General features: G+C 47.4%; 1 protein-coding gene across 21 annotated transcripts in view; it reads left to right on the forward strand.

The window, feature by feature from the left end:
• Positions 1-19,985, forward strand: part of mbnl2 (muscleblind-like splicing regulator 2) — a 71,726-nt gene that overhangs the window by 38,058 nt on the left and 13,683 nt on the right. For 7 of the 21 annotated variants that reach the window (XM_035410939.1, XM_035410933.1, XM_035410945.1 and 4 more), the window contains exons 3-8: positions 8,458-8,622; positions 9,729-9,794; positions 11,146-11,346; positions 13,292-13,546; positions 18,084-18,137; positions 18,655-18,805. In XM_035410939.1, the coding sequence (XP_035266830.1) occupies positions 8,458-8,622; positions 9,729-9,794; positions 11,146-11,346; positions 13,292-13,546; positions 18,084-18,137; positions 18,655-18,805 (892 nt within the window). The remainder of the gene's footprint in view (positions 1-8,457; positions 8,623-9,728; positions 9,795-11,145; positions 11,347-13,291; positions 13,547-18,083; positions 18,138-18,654; positions 18,806-19,985) is intronic. The other 14 variants (XM_035410940.1, XM_035410952.1, XM_035410946.1 and 11 more) reach the window with 3 other exon arrangements.

A 19,985-nucleotide genomic window follows, 5' to 3' on the forward strand; every position in this document is an offset into this window, starting at 1 on the left:
CAAGAATAGCGCCTGTAACAATTTTCCCAGCTCCACGCTGGTCGAGTGCTTTCCAATCCAGCGGGTATAATTAAGAGCAAACTGCCTTTCCGACGTTGTAAATTCAAATGAGCCGCCCAGCAGTCTGCGGGGGGCGGTTCCGGTTCTCCATTACGCTTTCCCGATCCGCGTCCCAGTCGCTCCGGCAAAGCCTATACTCAGACCGCCGTCCGGTCACCTGCGATCCCCTGCTCTGAATGTGAGGCTTTGTTCAAAGTGAACGTGTCCGGTTCCTGAGGTTCGGTGGCGGTCGCCCGCAGTCTGGCGCCGTCGCCGCGGCGGTCGCGGAGCCGAGCGGAAGTTCCCTGCTCGTGAGGTTAAAGCGAGAACGTGCGGCCGGGCCCTCCCCCGGCAGCGAGCGGCGGTGAGCGTTTCTCCCAGGGTTCTCCTTCAGCGCGCGTGAACGCTCGCGAGAAGCACGTCCATCGGTGGCTGGAGTCGGTAGAACAAACACACGTGTGCGGAGCGGAGATCACACATAGCGTGAGGTAAACCCTGAGCAAAAACCCTGTCCGCACCAATGTGTGGCTAATGGACGGAAGAAGCGAGCTTCATACAGGCGACTGCAAATTAGTGATCTTTTAGCCGACGTTCAGCAGACACGAGGGTCTGATTTACTCCTCTTGCATGGCCGAGGCTTATTTTTTTTTTTGGAGCTTTTAATATCCCTGGAGGGACTCGCAACCCTTCTGGCGTGTGGGTGGGACCCGTGTGCAGTCAAACAGTGTGCCGTGATTACAGCTATTGTTAGCGTTTCTGAAAGGGGAAAAATAGATTCGTATAGTCGCATAATTACCAGGTCTGACTCCGAGAAGGACGCGTAGGGAAAGGGGGTGGCTTAATGGCGCGGGGATATTTCGCGCGAGGATTCTTAAGGCCTGAACGGCCCTTAAAGTGCTCGTTTCACAGTCTTTTACTACCTGCCGAGAGAACATTGCATCCCGACTCCTCGCGTTAATGTCTCGCATTAGCAATTCACTCAGAAATGGACCTTTCATTTAGACCGGGTGGACACATAGCTTCAGTATTGACACTCGTCCTAGCACCCATGTGTTTTCATACATTTTAGCAGTGGTCCTCTAATTTGCCAGTTTGCTTTGTCACCATTATGTCATAAAGTCGGTCTGTCATACAAACGCAGTGTAGGGTTCGTCTAAACCGGAAGCTGTAAGGAGGCCTCCTGCATCCTTCAGCGATTCAGTCTTATGTGGAGTGGATGGTCACATGGGTGAGGAGAGAAAGATAAGTATAGATACATCGTGCCCGTGCTCCCCCAAAGGTAAGATCTGGTGCTTCTGTTGATGAAGGGCACGGCTCTGCCGACCCCCCTGAAACAGTGGATCCCCTTTCAAGCGAAATGCAAATGGTCCATCTGCGGCGGAGGCCAACGGAAGACTGAACCGCCATTCTTCTCCCCGCACAAGTGCCTTCTGTGTGCGCCCCCGCGGCCAGACAGAGCCGCGGCTCCCGCACAATGAGCGGCTGATTACGGGGACGCGGGCCTCTGGAGTGTTTACACTGTCTGAGCCGGCGGTGCAGCAGGCAGCCGAAGGGATAGGCCCCTTTCACTTTCGGCCTCCAGTGTTCTGCCGCCTGGATCAGCCTGTACCTTTTAGGCAAGCGTAAGGAGATCTATCGCGCACGGTGTCAGTACAACCGTTTAAAAAATTATGCTTGAGTTTCCATAGTTTCTCCGTAGTTTTCATTTAACACCCCAGCTAGAGTATTGACTTCTGTCGATCTTTATTCAAGATGACAGTTTGTTTGAAGAGTAACTGCAGTGGTTAGCTAACGGTTAAGCTGTGCATAACCATTTTGTAAGCCCCGGTCACTGTCTGTCCAAAAGGGGATTTAAAAAAAAGAAATAATAAAAAATGAAGACTCTTTATTTAACTACAATTTGACTTTCTCCTTAGTGACATATAATCATATTATGCCCATGTTACACAGTTGTAGGGACTCGCTAATACAGCTGGTGCATCTCCGAAGCAGCTGATGCACTAAGAGGGCTACACTGTGCGTGTTAATTAGATGCGCTGTTTCGGCGTGCATGTGTCAAGTTTGGGTACTAATCTTAGGCGAGCCTCAGGGCCAGGCTAGCCATTAGCAGAGGGTAGGTGCGAATGCGAGAGCAGACGAAAACCAGGACATTGCAGCTCTCGCTACTGAACACCAGCTACAAAACAAATCACTTTGCTTGGCGGTAATAATGAGACATTACTTACTCTTCTTCAGATTTACAGTGTGACACGGTCGTCGGCAAACAAAACTCCACAAACGCTAGCCTAACAAAGAGGTTGAATTCACTTGGGTTATTAGTGGGAATCCAGGGGACATCCTTAAATGGGTTAAATCAGTGTAATCCTAATCTGTTTACGAAATTAGTAGCATTAATTTCTTTTTAATCCTCGCAGGACTTGAATGAAATATGTAGAGCACATTTCCTGTTATTAATTGAGCAGTATGTGAAATTTTACTCTGGGGCTCTGAGGGGAAGTTACAGTGCTTATAGGGGGAGGGGGAGGGGGAGGGGGGGGGGGGGGGGGCGGGTCGGGTCGTTAAAGGAGTTGGTTTGGAAGCCGATGCTGGGGAGGGAGGGCCCACAGCCCGACATGTTTAACAAAGGAAGTTCAGGCCGGGCCGGGGAGCGGTAAGCCAGCGGGACGGAGAGCGGGCCGGCGGCTCCAGTGCTGAGTGACAGAGGGCCCGGGGAAGCCCGTGTGAAGAGATCCCCCTAACCCCGGGCAGCTCAGCGCCCTGTTCTGGCCACTCAGCACTTCCCCTAAGCCTCTTTCAGCCGGCTCTCTTAAAGCCGCACCTGCGCGTCTGAAGCGCAGGGACCAGCTTTCCTCAGGCCCCGCTGACGTTATTACCCACTCAGCATCTTCGCTTTGCTGCGCACGCGCTTTGAGTCTCAGCCAGTCACTACGGTTGAGGAATCGATACTCCTACCCCCCTTCCCCCCCCCCCACCCCCACCTCCACCCTTGTTTGACCTTGTGTTAAGAGGTTGTGTGTGCTTTGAAAATTAGCGTAGTAGATGGTCACAAAGCTTTTAGCCCAACAAGAGCTTCCTGGAAGGTTAGTTTCCCCTCTGTCTGTTGTGCGATGATGTTTACCGGTTGTTGTGGCTGAGAAGACGTGTAAATAAAGATAGATTTGAGCTAATTGTTATTTCTTAGTTGCTAGTTTTATTTCTTGATCTATCCTAAAAAAAAAGTGTGAATTGAATTTTGCTAACCATTTCATTTTTCAAGGCACAAACTGAATGGAACAAAATAATGTCACCTATTTGCATTCTGTAACTTTCTCCTTTGTGTTCTTGCATAACCCCCCATAGACATCCTGGACTAGGTGTTTGTCTGTAGGTTGAGGCTCTGGGAGGAGTTGTAGTCCAATTTGTCGTCCAATTTGTGAAGGCTTTAATTTGAGAAGTGCAAGCATGTAAGTGGTGAGGGCCATGAAGGAATGCGCTCCTGCAGAGCACATGACGCTGCTCGTTCCGCCCCCAGACGCTCCCTTCAGCCGAGCGCGCGGGTTCTCCCGCAGCGGTCATAACGCTGCCTGCCTGCGTGCCGGAGTCTTTCCCCGCTCTGTAATGGAGGAGCGCGTGGAGGTGCAGCCCCGCGGAGCCCTACTGTAATTACAGCTTCAAGTGTCTGCGGCTGGCAGGCGCTCTTCCAGTGCGTCAGAGTGACTAATGCAGCCCTGCACTTCCAGAGCCACACTCTTCTTCAGATTTCACTTATTCTGGACGTTGTAAATGCACATGGGGGCTATTTTGCGATTTAAAAAAATAAACTCGGGGAAAGTGCTTTTGGTCGGCTTCGAGCATTTAGTCATCGGCCTTGTCAAGACTGTTTACCTGCTGCTCGCCTGATTGGTCCAGCTTTTCCCCCCTCCTGTTCATGTTCGTTGTTTCCCATAAAACACGGGATCCATTTGAAGTTGGAATTTGTCATTAATTTTCATTAATGTCACAAAGACAACTTATAAACCTTTTTAATGGAATAGGTCTAGGTGGTATTTAATCACCATTCAAAACTAATTTATATTCAGGCTACAGTACGCGGTAAGGAAAGGTGTCAAAAAGGTGTCACACCTCCTTTATGAGAGCGCTGCAATTTCTAAAATATGCTTCATGTTCCATTAAAATGACATTTGGCCTTCCTGGATTATTGGTTTTAGAGTGCTGAGATAATAAGATAAGATTAATTGGTCTACACACAAAAGTATCATTGGTTTAGGCCAGCAAGATTTTCTTTAAAAATAAAGATAGGTGAAGCAATGTGGGCATTTCTGGAAGATATTGGTGGCATGCAGTGCCCATCTCTGACCACAGGGGGAGTCATGCCGTGATTATAGTATTTGTTGAGTGCAGTACCCTTCTCTGACCACAGGACTAGATGAGCGAGGCTGCAGATGGAAAACTAAAGCGAAATGAGCGTGAAGAGCCAATCCCAAGAGAGCTACAAAGGCCACCGGTTTGTGGTCGTCAACATGGATTTAGAATAAGAGGGTCCCCTGCTGGGTGAATGGCAAGCCAACAAACCATTACAGGCAGCAGATCTTTCCCCTGACCCAAACAATGAGCTTAACTTTAGCTGTGGGGTAATGTCATTAAACGCACTGCTTTCCATGTCGGAAATTTGTACACAGCACAATTTGTACACAGCACAAAGTAAAGTATGTCAAAACACATGGGCCTGTATGAATTTAGTCTCAAACATTGTAAGTTCTTGTTTCATCCTTGCCCAGCGTAACGTTGCCACTTCAGTCCTTTCAAAACTCCGGTAAGCCCTGCAAGTATGCGTCGGGCTTAGTGGCAGAACACTCAAGCGTTTCTGTCTTATCTCCGGGGTCTCATGATCACCTTGGAGAAGATAATCCCGTCTCCTGTAAGGTCTCGTCGTGCGATGCTGATAATTCTCCGCTCGCAGACGCGCGCGCGTCCCCCTCTGATACCATCTCGTACCGCGCCCCCCCCGCCGTTCAGGCTTCCGCACGCATTTGTGTCACATGACTCGAGACGTCTCCCCGCGGTGCCATCTCCTCTGTCAGTCATTCGCCGCTGTGCGTCGAAATACACGCATTTGTCCCAAACACGGGCGCTGCGATTGGCGCTGTTGTTCTCCCACGAATCCTATTGGTGTTTGTTTTTAGTCTCACTCCCGCAGCTCATCGTTTCGGTGACAGCGGCATTTACCGGCGATGCCGTCTGGAGCAGCGCTGTGAAAGGAAGCCTTGCAGTCGACGGGGTTAGACGCTGGGCTTTAAAGCTGCGTAAACTGCATTCTTGGCGGAGCTGTGGTGAGCTGGTCACTTAATGGATGCACATTTTCACATTTCACTGTCCTAATGTACATTCCAAAATGCCTGTTCGGCCACAACCTCCAGCATTGCTGGACCCGCTTTCTAGATTTATCAGGCAAGCATCAGCGAGAGAACCCAGTGAAGATGAGAACACCCGAGATAGAAAAAAACGAGCGAGTCAGCGCTTTAAAAAATGAATTATGGGAAGGATCATAAGCAGTTCAAAGAAAGCGAGTGTGCCTGTGTTGCTTTGGCTGGTGTCACACAGTGGATGAGTGAGCATAGCCAATGAAGTCTCAGTCTACCTGGATTCCACAGCCAGTGCTGAGATGTCTAATCAGCAATTCTGAGGGGTGTCAACAGTTGGCTAGATGCAAGTCAGTGGTTGTGCAGAAGCCCGAGGTTCATTAAAAATGAAAGCCGCTCCGGGCTGCCAGGACGCACACTCTGTAAAAGCGCCGCTCGTGGCGCATGAGTGAGCACCACAGCCTTTGATGGAAGCTGCCCTGTGCCAGTGTCGACCGTGGCCAGCCAGGGATAGCACATGATTGGCTGTGCGTCACCCAAGGGACACACAGGAGGGATTCAGTCAGCGGGGATAGCAGGGCTCGTTGCTCGAGCGCCCCCTGTCAGCCGTCCAGAGACTGTGGCTTCATCTCTGTGCCCGCGTATGATTGGGTCTCCTCCGCCCCCGCTCTGCACGTGTGCGGCTTTTTGGCTGTGGTGTGGGGAAAAGGCAGCTGGCTGACACCGCGGGTATCAGAGGAGAACCGCGAGTTGTCTTCTCTCGTGAGCCAGCAGCAGGTGGCATATATGAGCGCGCTAGTGCATAGGGTTGGGTAACATTCAAAATGTTTCAATACTGATACCAAAAATCAGTGACTTTAATTTCATACAGTACCTCCACAATACTTTTTTCCGATACTGCATATGAATGAAAGCCTTCAGCTTATCAGCCAACCGTGTTTCTATAAATGATTATAGCTGATAGCTTTACTGTTTGTAAGCATGTTTGTCTTTAAAAATTATGTCATTGTAGTGTCAAAGTGTCAAAATAAGCAGAATAAGAAAATAAAGGGCAATTTCAATCATGTTATTTTGTAAAACGACAGATTAGGAACAGAAGAAAATATAGTGCAGTTCCAAAACTCTTTTATGAGCTGTTAGGACTGTGTGGAGGGGGGCTGGAACTGTACAGCAGGGACTCAGGGCTGCCGCCATCTATCTCTTAATGAAAAAAAAGGAACACCGTGTCTTGCACACTGTTGTGTTTACTTTCCTAGCAAAATCATTGCAAACCTACCTCATTGCAAACGTACCTAAAAAATAGAGATTCAGCTGTATTGAAATGATGCAACACCTTTTCTCTGAAGTAGGTTACAGCATGATGGCATGCTTTTTTTTTTCTTTTTTTGTTCTTTAGCTTGGCTATACTTGCTGCCAAAGTAAAGGCAGTCATGGAGGGGGTGGAATCAGCTACACTGCGGCCTTAGTCCTTAGTATGAAATGAAATAAGGGATATGGAGTAAGATCACATCTAGCTGTCTGCTGCTAGCGTTTTTTTAATGATGCGTTTTTATATGGCTTGCGAGGTATGCTGCTAACAGTAATATAACTAGCGTTATTACAAGACAGTCATTAGTATCCGAGCCAGAAGTTGGCACAGCTGACCTCCACCGACAAACACTGTTGACATAAACGGTGGAATGAAATTAGTTAGCCACTCGCTAGCATTAGCCAAGTTAGATCTTTTTTCTTTTCTTTTTTCATACAGTTTTTGATAGGCCTACTCAGTAAGACCGACATATTTTGGTTGGTGCCTGATGGCTCTGTTTTTTGATGTCCAACCCTACTTGTACATAGTTCGCTAATTGGGCATTGGGCAAATTCGAGTCGAACTGGAGATGCCAAATTGAAAAACAATAATATTTGAATAATAATAAATTTAGTTGTGCTGCATTAGAAGTCTGCATATCCTACTTAGTTTTTTGCTATTTGTGGTTTAATGTGTTGTATCATATAGTTGTTTTCTGTCATATTAGTGAGTGGGGACAGTTGCGAGTGAGTCATTCCAAAGGGCAAGTCATGCTCAAGTGCAGTTCTCTCACTTCCTGAAATCACTGGAGAGAAAATTATGCCTTACTTCAGACGGTGTTTATTTATTGGAGGTTGGAGATTGATTTTTTGGCATCTACTCCATTTTGATAATTTGGTACTAAATTCTCAGGGAACACTGTAGATTAATTACAACCTTAGCTTACAATAAGGGTAATTGTACAGTGTGTTCTTTTTTGCTTTGTTGGGGAAAGTGTGACTTGTAAAATGGAAATACTTTACCTGCATATAGGTATTTATTTCCTAAAGGTAGAAAGTGTCCAGTTTTTATATACGGCCGGTGGCCTGCTCCTTAATAATATCAGATGTAAGCGGATGAATGTGCGCGGTCGTGCTGCGGCCGCTCGTGAAGGCGAGGCTGCTGTGTTTGCTTTGGAGCGCGTGCGCAGCCTGTAACTGGCGGGATGTTTGCACAGGCCCGTGACTCTGGAATAACGGCCGTGTGATTCGATTACGGCGCCGGTGCCGCTCTCCTTTAGCCGTCAGCCGGCGAGGTGTGACGCTTCGGAATTCTTCTCCCGGCGGTCTCGCACGCACCGCCGCCCGTCGCGCTTCCCCCTGCTCTCCCCCCCCCCCCCCCCCGCACCCCCGCCCGTCTCGGCGGTCGTCCGCAGCGAAAGCCGGAGCCGCGTCGGATTAGCACGCTCGCGCTCCCGGCTTTAGCCGCGAATGGGAGCGCCGCGTAGCCGGCGAACCCGCGGGAGGCCGTCTGGAGCGCTGCCGTCCGCGCAGGCCCTGTCCCGCGGTGCTTTTCACATTCTTCTGCAGGAACGTTTTGGCGCGCCCCCCGTCCCTGCCACGGCCCGCAGCGTCCATCTCCCCCGGCTGCCGCACGCCCCTAGGGCCTCACGGCCCGAACACGCACAGCGTCGCCGTTTCCGCGGCTTCAGCTCCCGCCGTTTTCCTCCACGTCAAAACCCTAACCCTCGCTTTGTGCTTTTTCTCCCCCCCCCCTCTCTCTCTCTCTCTCTCTCTCTCTCTCTCGCTCCAGGGTCGGTGTACAAGAGAAAACTGCAAATACCTTCACCCACCAGCGCACTTAAAAACCCAGCTGGAGATAAACGGGCGCAACAACCTGATCCAGCAGAAGACGGCCGCCGCCATGCTGGCCCAGCAGATGCAGTTCATGATCCCGGGCACCACCATGCAGCCCATGGTGAGTACCCCCACGCGCCTACACTGGGGGGCCGCCCAAAACGAGGCTGGACCCCGCGGGTGTCTCCTGACCTCCACTCCCAATCCGAGCAGGACTGCAACTTCCCCGACACAAATTACTGAAAGGGTTAGAATAACAAGGGGGCAGGGAGAAACTGGGAACTGGGGCGCCTCTGCACATCCCAGGATTGGTGTTTGAGGAGCTCGAGGGGCGGGATCAGCTGCGGAGCTGGCCTGAGAGAGAGATTGAGCTGCGTAATGCTCCAGATGAGTGGGCTGTCAGCAGCCTCGCGCACGCTCATGAATATTAACGAGCTCCTCCGTTTTATTATCGAACCGCTAAAGAAGCGCTGACTCCGGGAAGAGGAGCGCGGTAAAAGCCCCGCCCGTCGCTCGGCTGCCCTCGTCCCGTGATCTGAGAGGAGAGGTTTTATCGAATTCGGTCTCACGCTGTTCTGTATCAGCAGCTGGTGCGGGCTTCAGAAAGGCAGCTGTTCAATTTCACATCGTAAAGGAATGTAGCAACAGTGCACACAGCAGTCAAATACATGATCACTTACCACTAAGGCCTCCTTCCTAACCTCATCATGCACAGGGTGCTTGCACAGGTCTAGAAGTCTGGAGGTAGTAAGCAGGGGTGTAACGATACAGAAATGTTGTGATTCGGTACGATACGGTACAGTAAGCTCACGTTTTACGGTTTCGATACGAAAAAAAATGAGTGCTCATAATACAGTATGTAACTAGTATGTAACTAATTCAAATTTATTGAAACATTCAACAAAGTGTTTTTTTAATATTTCTAAATGTCAAACAAAAAAAAACATGTCAGCAGCACTCTATAGCAAAACAAAAAACCGGCGTTGCTGAAATGTTGGCCTGATGGAATTGTGTAACGTGGCTCGAGGACTTCCAGCATGTGTCCTTAAACCCCCACGTTCTCGATCACGGAATACGGCGTTAAACCCGCCGCAGTAAACTTCCCTATTGCCAAAGTGATTTCTTCTGTCCACGGCGAATCACCAGACAGGGGCTGCCTGACATGAAATGCGGTGGTGATGCTAACTTGCTGCTGCTGTGTTGCTGTGGATTTGTGTTTTCTCTTAGATCCACCGATTTGCACAGAGGGGTGATTTCGCCGCAAATGAGATGGCGCATTTGATGTGTTCGCATGTACGTGTGGTACGCTTGTTCGACACAATCCGCAAACTGCAAAAAGTTCCTTTCAGCATGGCGTTTGCCATCGACGTCATACCTTACGGCAAAGCCAAAGCGGTCCCAGACACCTGATCTAAAATGTGCAGGAGGGTCTTCAGGCTCTCTTTCCATGACTGCACTCTAAACTCTCTCGCGGTTCTCAGCTAAATGCTGCCCGCACGCTCTGTTCTCATGTAGTGTTTTCCTAGTCAGAGGGGAGGGGATTCTGGTTACTTGGCGGGCGGGGGTTTCTTTCACAGTCGGATTGCTGGTGGTGTCGTCCCCCCAACACTCGCGCGCTGACGTGCAGTAGCCGTGCATTTTAATAGTATTTGTCTAGTTTCTGTACCGAACGTTTGACGTGTACTGAACGGAAAGTGCCCTACCGAACGGTACAGTGCGGTACGGTGCATTGTTACATTTCTAGTAGCAAGCCAAGGCAGCCTTGAAAAATGTATTTGGAAGTCTTGACTTTTCTTGTGTGGAACTGATGTGATTTCAGTTGTTTGCAGTAAAAAAAAAAAGATGAATCCTTTGTGGTTATAGGTAAATTTATTCCCCAGGAATGTTCCAGAACAAAGTGTTAACAGTCTGAGAAAATTTGCAGAGATGTGAGGCAGCGTGTTTATTGACTTGACTAAGACAAGTTCCCGAGTTACCCATTTTACATTATTTGCAGGGACTTCAAACGAGGCTTTGAACATATTTTTCTGTGCGAATCCTATAAATCCAAGCACATCGTCATATATTTGCTCTAGTTTATAGGGTCAGAGCACGTATAGGAAGGGAATTTGAGACAGAAACAAAGAAGAAGCCATCTTTGTGCTGTGTATGCCCAAAACACCGTCGGTTTCATGACTTTTTGCAACATGGCTTTTATGCTCATTCAGGCATTGCCTGTCAAACTAGATTTTCATCGTCACATTTAGCTGACAAAAGTAAATATTCCTGAAAATTATGTCGGCCATGATCACTGACATGGTGTTCCCCGTTCAAAAGTAGAAAATCTGCCAACATTACATTGATGGCAGAATAGCGGGGTCTTGTAGCTGTTGCAACACAGTAGCTAACCCGGGAGTGTGTTGCTACTGGTAGGCATCTCACCAGTTGAACTGCCTCAGGATTGCATGCAAAGTTGGCATACAAATAGCATACAATATCTGTCCTAGCTACTTTGTTTATAAACTGGCCACTCAACAGTAAGATCACTTCATACTAACATGCACATTTACAGTTTTTACCCGTAAGAACACGTTCTGCAGGCACTGTTGACTGACTACATTTTATCTGATGATGTCATAAAGATTTTCTCCTTTCCTGTCCGCAGCCCTCATTTCCTGTCGCCCAAGGCTTGGGGACGAACCACGGCATGAGCTACTCTCCGTATCTCAGCCCTATGACCCATGGAATGGGGCTGGTTCCCACGGAGATGCTGCCCAGCTCCCCGGTCATCATGCCCGGGAGCCCGCCCGTCTCAGTGCAGGGCTCCTCCTCCACTGGGAAGCTACTGCGGACTGACAAGCTGGAGGTGACCAATCGCACTTCGCCTTTAAGCCCACCCTCACGCACATAGAACCGTGTTGACTTGCCATGGTAGCAGTAGCTGGGTAGCAAAAATACACGATCACGCTCCTATCGGGGAAGAGGTTTGTCTAACGTTCCACTGCAGCAGGGCTGTGCAGTGCTCTCATTTTAGGAGCGTTTGCTCCTGACTGGAACAGTAATTCAGGAGCACATCTGCTAATTGCAATGCATTAGCGTGCTCTTTGGGAAAAAAAATGTTAGCGTTGAGCCTGTGCAGCTAACATGCGGTAGCTAGCTTATAGGTGTTAGCAGTGTGGCGCCAGGGACGCTGGAGCAGCAGAGATGCACTTTGGGGTGCACCCCTTAGCGAGCGTGCGAGTGGAGGGGCCAGATGGAAACAGGATTATGAGTACTCTGCAGCCCGCACGCCGAGATGCGTGAGCTCAGCGCAGCTCCACAATGGCGGGCTTTAATAAACACCTTTTCGGCCCTCCGAGGCTTTCACCGTATTGATAGTCCAATTTGAATTTTTTTTCCTGCGCAGCTGTGTAAATCTGTGCGCCCGGTTGCTTCAGCAGCAGTGACCCTCTTGAATGAGAATGAGAATGTGGCCTACCGTTGAATTCCCAGGCTATCGATCGTTTTCGCTTTCGCACTGAAGCTTGGAGCCGCGGTTGTGGACGCGCACTGTGTGCGCTGGTTTCTGTTCCAGCCGAGCTCTTCATTTACTTCTGATTGTTTCTGCCGTTTCAGTTCCTCAGTTCTTTATTTCTTAATTCTGTTGGCTCTCTTTGACAGACGTCAAACTGTCAAGTTTATGATTACAGGACGATACAAGGCCGTTGTTTTTTTGTTTTTTTTTGGGGCGTATTGGGCACGCCGCGCAATTACCATTTGAACAAAACTGCGAAAATATTTTGAAAGCCACGTGAGAAACAAAAAGCCCTTTGTCTGCATTGCCCTCCAGGGCAGAAAGAGCTACAGACGGTTCACGCAAACACCACGGGCCGTCAGGCCTACAAGTAATGCTTGTAGGCTGTCGTAGGCGGCATAGCCATGCGTCTGTCACGAGAACCACAACGTAACCGACCAGGGAGGGCGTCACAGTCACGACAAGAGCCGTGAGATGTTTCAGTTTCAAATGGCCGCAAAGATGAGGCCCTGTCTCATTGCTCATCCACGGTGATTTCTTGCCAATGAAAGGGGGCAGCGTTCAGCTGGATGACCGCGTTCTTCCCCCCGCCGGTCACAGTGCGTTTGCTCCACTGCCGCGCTTCTCGCTGCATCAGCGTCTCAGCCACGGCGTCGCTGGCCAAAGCGGCCATTTCCTGTCACGCTCGGAACAGTCCGGAACACCTCCTAAAGCTGCTGACTAACGTTGTTTCGTTGCACTTTGATGAGAAAACCGCTTCATTCTTCAGTCCTCGGAAGCTTTGGTTTCTTCAATATCCGTAGAAGCTGTTTAACTGAGGAACGAATGAAAGCTCAGTGTAGCGTCAGGTGATGGTTTCAGAAACTGCCGAGTTGCAAGTGATTGGATGGCTTGTGTTTTTTTTCACGTTTTAGTTTTGTTTCATGTGTTTCTGTGAATGTACATCATGGCCATCAGACACGTATTTACTGTAATGTACAGTATCAAAGTAGAGAGCTGAAGTTCAAAGACCAGTGCAAATAAAACCTTAAGATAATATTGGACTATTATAACTGGCTTACTTTGTTGTTTTCTCTCTCTGGTTATATTTGTGGTGCGTGCGTGCGCGTGTGTGTGTGCATGTGCGTGTGCGTGTTTGTGTGTCTGTGTCTGTGCGTGCGCGTCTGTGTCTGCGTGTGCGTGTGTCTGTGTGTCTGTGTGTGTGTGTGTGTCTGTGTGTGTGTGTTTGTGTGTGTGTCTGTGTCTGTGTCTGTGTGTGTGTGTGCGCGTGTGTGTGTGTATCTGCGTGTACGTGCAGGTGTGTCGGGAGTTCCAGCGGGGAAACTGTGCCCGGGGCGAGACGGACTGCCGCTTCGCGCACCCCAGCGACAGCCCCATGATCGACACGAGCGACAACACGGTCACCGTGTGCATGGACTACATCAAGAGCCGCTGCTCCCGGGAGAAGTGCAAGTACTTCCACCCCCCTGCACACCTACAGGCTAAAATCAAAGCCGCGCAGCACCAGGCCAATCAGACGGCCGTGGCTGCACAGGCGGCCGCCGCAGCCATGGTAAGCCCCGCCCACACGGAGACCACTCCTAGTGCACTTCACCAGAAAACTATTAACACACTGTCACTCTACACCCTCTCTAACCACCTCACCTTTCACTGTAGACCTGAACACTGTCACTCTGCACTCTAACCACCTCAGCTCTCACTGTAGACCTGAACACTGTCACTCTACACCCTCTCTAACCATTTCACCTCACACTGTAGACCTGAACACTGCCACTCTACCCCCTCTCTAACCAACTCACCTCACACTGTAGACCTGAACACTGTCACTCTACACCCTCTCTAACCAATTCACCTCACACTGTAGACCTGAACACTGTCACTCTACACCCTCTCTAACCATTTCACCTCACACTGTAGACCTGAACACTGCCACTGTACACCCTCTCTAACCAACTCGCCTCACACTGTAGACCTGAACACTGTCACTCTACACTCTAACCAACTCACCTCACACTGTAGACCTGAACACAGTCACTCTACACCCTCTCTAACCACCTCACCTCACACTGTAGACCTGAACACTGCCACTCTACCCCCTCTCTAACCAACTCACCTCACACTGTAGACCTGAACACTGCCACTCTACACCCTCTCTAACCATCTTACCTTACACTGTAGACCTGAACACACTGGTATAGAGCTGTAGCTTGTGGAAGAGCTCTCTAGCACCACCACTACAATGGTCATCAATGGTCATATTTACTGGCTAGTGAGCTCAGCTGAGCTCAGCATGCTGGGAAAAATCAACTGTAGAATCATTTGGTTTTGTTGGATGATACACAAACAACTTTATACCAGTTTTTTTACACATTTTAGAAAGCATGATCACTAATTGTAAGGAACAAGATTAAATGTTTTCATTATGAATTACATTTGCATTTAAATTCGAGAGGAATTAAAATCAATGTTCGGGTAATATCTAGTAGTAGGAGAGGTTTTGCATGCACACCAACCATGTTGATGGTTTTATTTCAAATTACATTTTACATTAAATTTCTTGTTAATTAGTACATGAAATGTGGAGCACTGTTTTATTATAAACCAATCATGGAAATGCATTCCAGAACAGACTTTTCTAGATTACATTCAATATTTGCATGGTACGCACTGCGGTCTGAAATCTCATCAAATGAAATTATGCTCAAGTTGCGGAAAATAGCAGTAAACACGTACACATTGAAGTGCTCTCATTTGAAGATAAAAAAAAATTCGCTTTTTTTTCTGTCAACACAGAAAACCTAACGGTCCAGATCAGTGCATTTCCGATTTTGCTATTATTCCTTCTGTTGTTTAGTTAAGTACCGGGCTGTATCCACTTTCAATTCGAATCGCTCCTTCCTGCAAATGAGGAAGGGCGTTTGCTCCTGGAATGAGTGGCGATTGAATCTGAAAGGCGATTGGTTGCGGAGCGGCCCGTTCCCCCCCGCGCCCCTCGCTTCGCGCTCGTGCAGCAGCTTCTCCAGAGCCGGCATGGCTTCCCGCGCGAGCCCGCCCGTTCGCCCGGAGGCAGAGTCCTCGCCCGCTTGCTTCGCGGCTGGCCTGCCTGCTCCTAACCCCCCCCCCCCCCCCTCCCTTCGCCGCCGGGTCCTGGCTAACAGGGGCTGCTGAAGGACAACTGTGCTTCCTCTCGACCGAGAGACCTGTCGTAGCTCCGCCGGGCGGTAATTGCGCGTTACTACCCAAACCTGCCGCGCGCCGGCGCGACCTCGGCGCTAGGCAAACGAGGACAGCGTGTCATTAAGCCCTTCCCGTGGGTGCAGTGTCCTCCCGCTGTTTGCGAGCGAACTCTGGCAATAACAAGGCAACAGTCGTGTTGTCACCCGTTAACCCATTAGGATGCACCGCGCGTTTATGTGATTTTTTTCCCCACATTGACCATAATTACATAATTCCAACGAAGTTTTACAGGTAGCTCATAAAACTTTCGGTTTCAGGAGCCTGCACTTTGTTTTCCTCCGGGCAAATATTGAATGTTTTCTGCGCGGAAAGGCGGTTTATATGCGGCCCTGAGATCGATATTTGGCTCGTCCGCCCTTTTGAATCATGCAACAAGGCCTTTTTTTCCCCCCGTTTCTGAGCCTAAGGGAAGCCTTCCACGGAATCAATCGGAACGCCCGCATTAAGGCCTACCATCCGAAAGCAGTTCGGCAAATAACCGTATGTGCGAAAGAGAAAGAGAAGAAAGAAACAGTTGTTTTCGGTCCTGCTCCTTGCTCCGGGCCCTGTTTGGAAATCTGCATTCTGTGAGGTGTCAGTCAGATTTCCACTCGCCGTGCTGTTACTTACTCTTTTTTTTTTTTTTTTTGCTGCTTTTGTCATCATTGTTTTTCCACTGCAACCTGTCGTCTGCTGTCTTTGCCACCCCCATTTTATGTGAAGCCTCAGCCTCCTTCCCCTCCTCCCAAGAAAACCCCTTACCTCTGTGTGCATTTATTTAGATTCCATTTGAATTCAGTTGGTTTTTTTTTTAAATAATTATAATGGTATTCATGATAAGGATGGATAGCATTTATATAGACCATTTCCTTCTCGGGGTCTCTAAGCAACTATCCAGTGAAGGGGGGGGGTAAGTCATAAAACATCATCAGTGTGTAGCACCCGCCTGGGCACTGCATGGCAGCCATTTTGCACCAGAATGATCACCACACATGAGCTGAGATGGAGAGGGGGAGGGATTATTGGGAAAATTCAAATGGAGCATGATCAGATGGGCAGATTGAGAGAGCCAGGTTAAGAAATATGATTTCTGTCATATTTTTAGCATTTTCCATTTTTGAAGACTTTTTTGTTGCACAAGTTATTTTATTTTTCCCAGTTTTCCTTCAGTAGGTTTCTTGCTTTTATTTTGAATGTAAAATAAGCAATAGAAAAACAGTGACTACTAGCCAGACTACTGCAATACGGATTTCTAAATAATTTATTATTTGTAGATTGAGTACAGCTCAATAATTAACTTTATTCTCTTTAGATTTAGAATTCTGCATGGACAGTAACAAACAGTGATAATGAACTCATTAAGCAACTATTCATTTTTCAGAGGAATAAAATACATGCTTTATCACATACGCTCTTTGAAAGGCATTGGTTTTTGGAAGGCCTCACACACAAGGATCGAATTAGCGTGAATAAAGTAAAAGAAACAGGAATTTTTTTTAAATTAATAAACAGAGCTCCACATTCTGTGCTCATTGTTATTAAGAACTGATTTTGAATTGGCTGTTTATTGAAATGGCAACACTCAAAAATGCGTAGCATTTAAATCAAATTTCACTAAATCGGCGTGACCACCTCATGACACATACAGTTAAGTCATTTCTAGTGAAAGATGTCGCTTTTCGTTCACGGCATGGTCCGAAAGAGGGTCGAAAGACTTCTCCCCCCTCTTAGCATTCAGTAGCCTTTAAAAGCATGACTCCACTTTGTTCTCTGAAAGTGTAATGTTTGAACTGCAAATGTCATGGCTTTATTGGGAAAGAAAAAACAAATAACACGGTTGGAATTTGTTCTGTTTTCCATTAAGCCTTGATAGATGCTTGGCTATGGCATGATGTCTGCCAGCGCCCACTGCAGTACAGTTAGAGAAGAAATGACTAAAAAATGAGGGCACGTACTGAGAATGAACAGGCTAGGCCTCTTTCAGACGTGCCAGATTTCAAGCAGTGTGCTGTGACATCATGATGATGTCACAATCATTTTGGCTAATTAACCCCAAGTGTTGAAGAAACCGTCTTTACTGTACTGGCGTGTAGCATACGCTCTTATCCAGAGCGATTTCACAACACTGGTGAGCTAAACTCCGTGTTTTGTGGCAGTGCTCACATGGCAGTGGTTGATCGAGCCATTTAAACATGAACAGACAAACACTTTGGGTGCCTTGCCTAGTGGGTTCCTAGCGTCTTTCAGTGGAAATGTACTTCTCTCACAATCGAGTTGGTCACAGGGTCTGATTTTACCAGGCAACAGTTATTTAATGGTATGTCTTTACATGATTTCAGTGCTACAGGTTGTTTCCTGTTGAGTCTAAGGGATCTTTAGTTTAACTGTGCTGCTGTTTATATGTATATACAGTTTATGTAGTGGTGATGGTATTGATATTTAGTATTTACTTATTTCTGGTAACCTACTAATGATTTTAAAAGGCTTTTTGATTTTTAGTATGTCTTGTATTGTAGAACAGTGTAAAATCATATGTAACTAATATCTGCAATCCCAGTACACTGTTTATTGTATATTATGAATCTTTGTATTTCTTATGCTTTTAACTAAGATATAATAGATGCTTTTTGCTTTCGTACTAATTCAGAACCTAGCAATATTCCTTTGAAACAGTTCTTTTTGTTTATGTGCATGCCTATTGTTTTGTATGTGGTATACTGCATTCAGATTATTTTGTTTTTTTTTTCCTTCTCACCTATCCACAATGCAATGCTGTCCCCATGATGCACCTCTGCTTGCTGTTACCTGTATGTTAATACGCTTGAATCCCATTGGCCCACTGCCATCATGTGCTCGCTGCCTGCTATTTAAAGACTCAGTCGACTGCCAAAGCAATGAAGCGACCCCTCGAGGCAACTGTAGATCTGGTACTTTGACCTTTCACCTTTTGCTTTGCATGTAGCTTTTTAATGTACTGTAGCAACTCACAGAATTTAATTTGTTGTTTTATTTTGGAGCCAGTAAAACCCATCAAGTATTTGTGTATGAAATCATTTGCCATCAGTTGTACATTTTTTAATCCAAGAAAAATGTTTCAAATAGAATCATTTGTGATGCTTTTTTATTAAAAGTAAAAGTACAAATAAACTTATATCTGTAGCCCATACTTTACAATTACCTAAATTTAATGTCATACTGGTTGTAGTAGCTTAATCTATGAATACTTGAATACTTAATTGTTGAAGTCTTGATAAATATATTTTCTGTTGTTCAATTTTTCATTGTCCATTTGATGATTTGAACTTGTGATATATATAACAGTGCAGGATTCTCATAGATAACCTATGGCCAGAAGGCGTATGTATTAGAGAGTAAAGCAGTGTGATGCTTGTGCTTTGTGCCAGTGTGGCTCTGAGGCGTTAACCCCCCCTCGCTGTCCCGCAGGCTTTCCCCCACGGCGTCCTGCAGCCGCTACCAAAGAGACCAGCGCTCGAAAAGAGCAACGGGGCCAGCACACTCTTCAACCCCAGCGTTTTGCACTACCAGCAGGCCCTGGCCAACGCACAGCTTCAGCAGCCCGCGTTCTTTCCCGCAGGTACGTTCCCCACCCCCCCACATCGGTCACGCGAACCATACGGCCCCCCCCCGCACCCGGGTCTACACTCGCACACCTACATTAGCGTTGGTCGCTAACACGGTTCGGTTGATGTTTCCCTCGGGTTAGCGTCTCCGGGTCGAAAAACCTGCCAGTCTCACTGGTTCTTTTACCTGAGAGAGAGCACAAGGGTTAGTTGTGACTGTGGCGAAGAGTGTTAATGTGAGGTCTTCACCCAGCATTGTTAGGAACAGCTTCCAGTTCTTTTACGTGAAGTCATACCAGGTCGAAAAAATATGTGCCTTGTTTTCACTGTACGTTTATTTACCATTTATTTTCCCATCCTTGTGCATTGTACCATCTTGCACACAGTGCAGGGAAGTAATGATCCCTGCGTCAGCTTGTGCTGCTTGTAAATAATTTTAGTGAGACACAAAAGAAAATCCATGAACAAAATGTTATCGCAAGTCATTCCTGTTTATTCTTGTGTGGGACTTCAAATTAATCAACATCGCTTTTCATTTAAATGTGTCTATTCATTGGAACGGCATTAGCTGTTGACTTTGCTTTATTAATCCTTCCATCATGTCGAAAGTAAATTAGCTTTGCTATCAAAGCTTCCTCTCAAGGTCTTGGTAGGAAATGCGTAGGTTAATTTTAAACTACACATCTGTTAAAAAAAAAAAAACATTTTAAAAAACCCACTTGTGGGTTACCACCATAAATGTTGCAAAGCTTCCCAATCAGCAAACAAGGATGAGGACAAATATTAGAGGTCAAAAAGATTCAGAGTTGCTGAAAGTAACACTTTCCCTTCACCAAGCACTGCCCAACCCTGTTCCTGTTGATCCATGTTGTAGGTTTTCATTTCAAAACTATTTTGGCTCACCTGACTCTACTAATTAGCAGCTGCACGAGGTCTCTAGCTGTTGAATGAGGTGTGGCTTTGTTTGGGTTGGAGTGAAAACCTACAGGACGGTTACTCTCCAGGAACAGGGTTGGGCAGCCCTGCCCTACACCGTGTTCTAGCAGGTTAAAGATTAGTGCCAGCACTGGCACAGGGTCAGGAATGGTCCATTTTTGGTGTAAAGCAGGGATTCACACAACATGAAGGACAATACGGGCTGAAGCACCTCCCACTCTGTTTTCTCGAATGCATTTTCATCTTTATTCCTATGAT

This window comes from Anguilla anguilla, chromosome 3 (assembly GCF_013347855.1).
Source record: "Anguilla anguilla isolate fAngAng1 chromosome 3, fAngAng1.pri, whole genome shotgun sequence".
Taxonomy (NCBI): domain Eukaryota; kingdom Metazoa; phylum Chordata; class Actinopteri; order Anguilliformes; family Anguillidae; genus Anguilla; species Anguilla anguilla.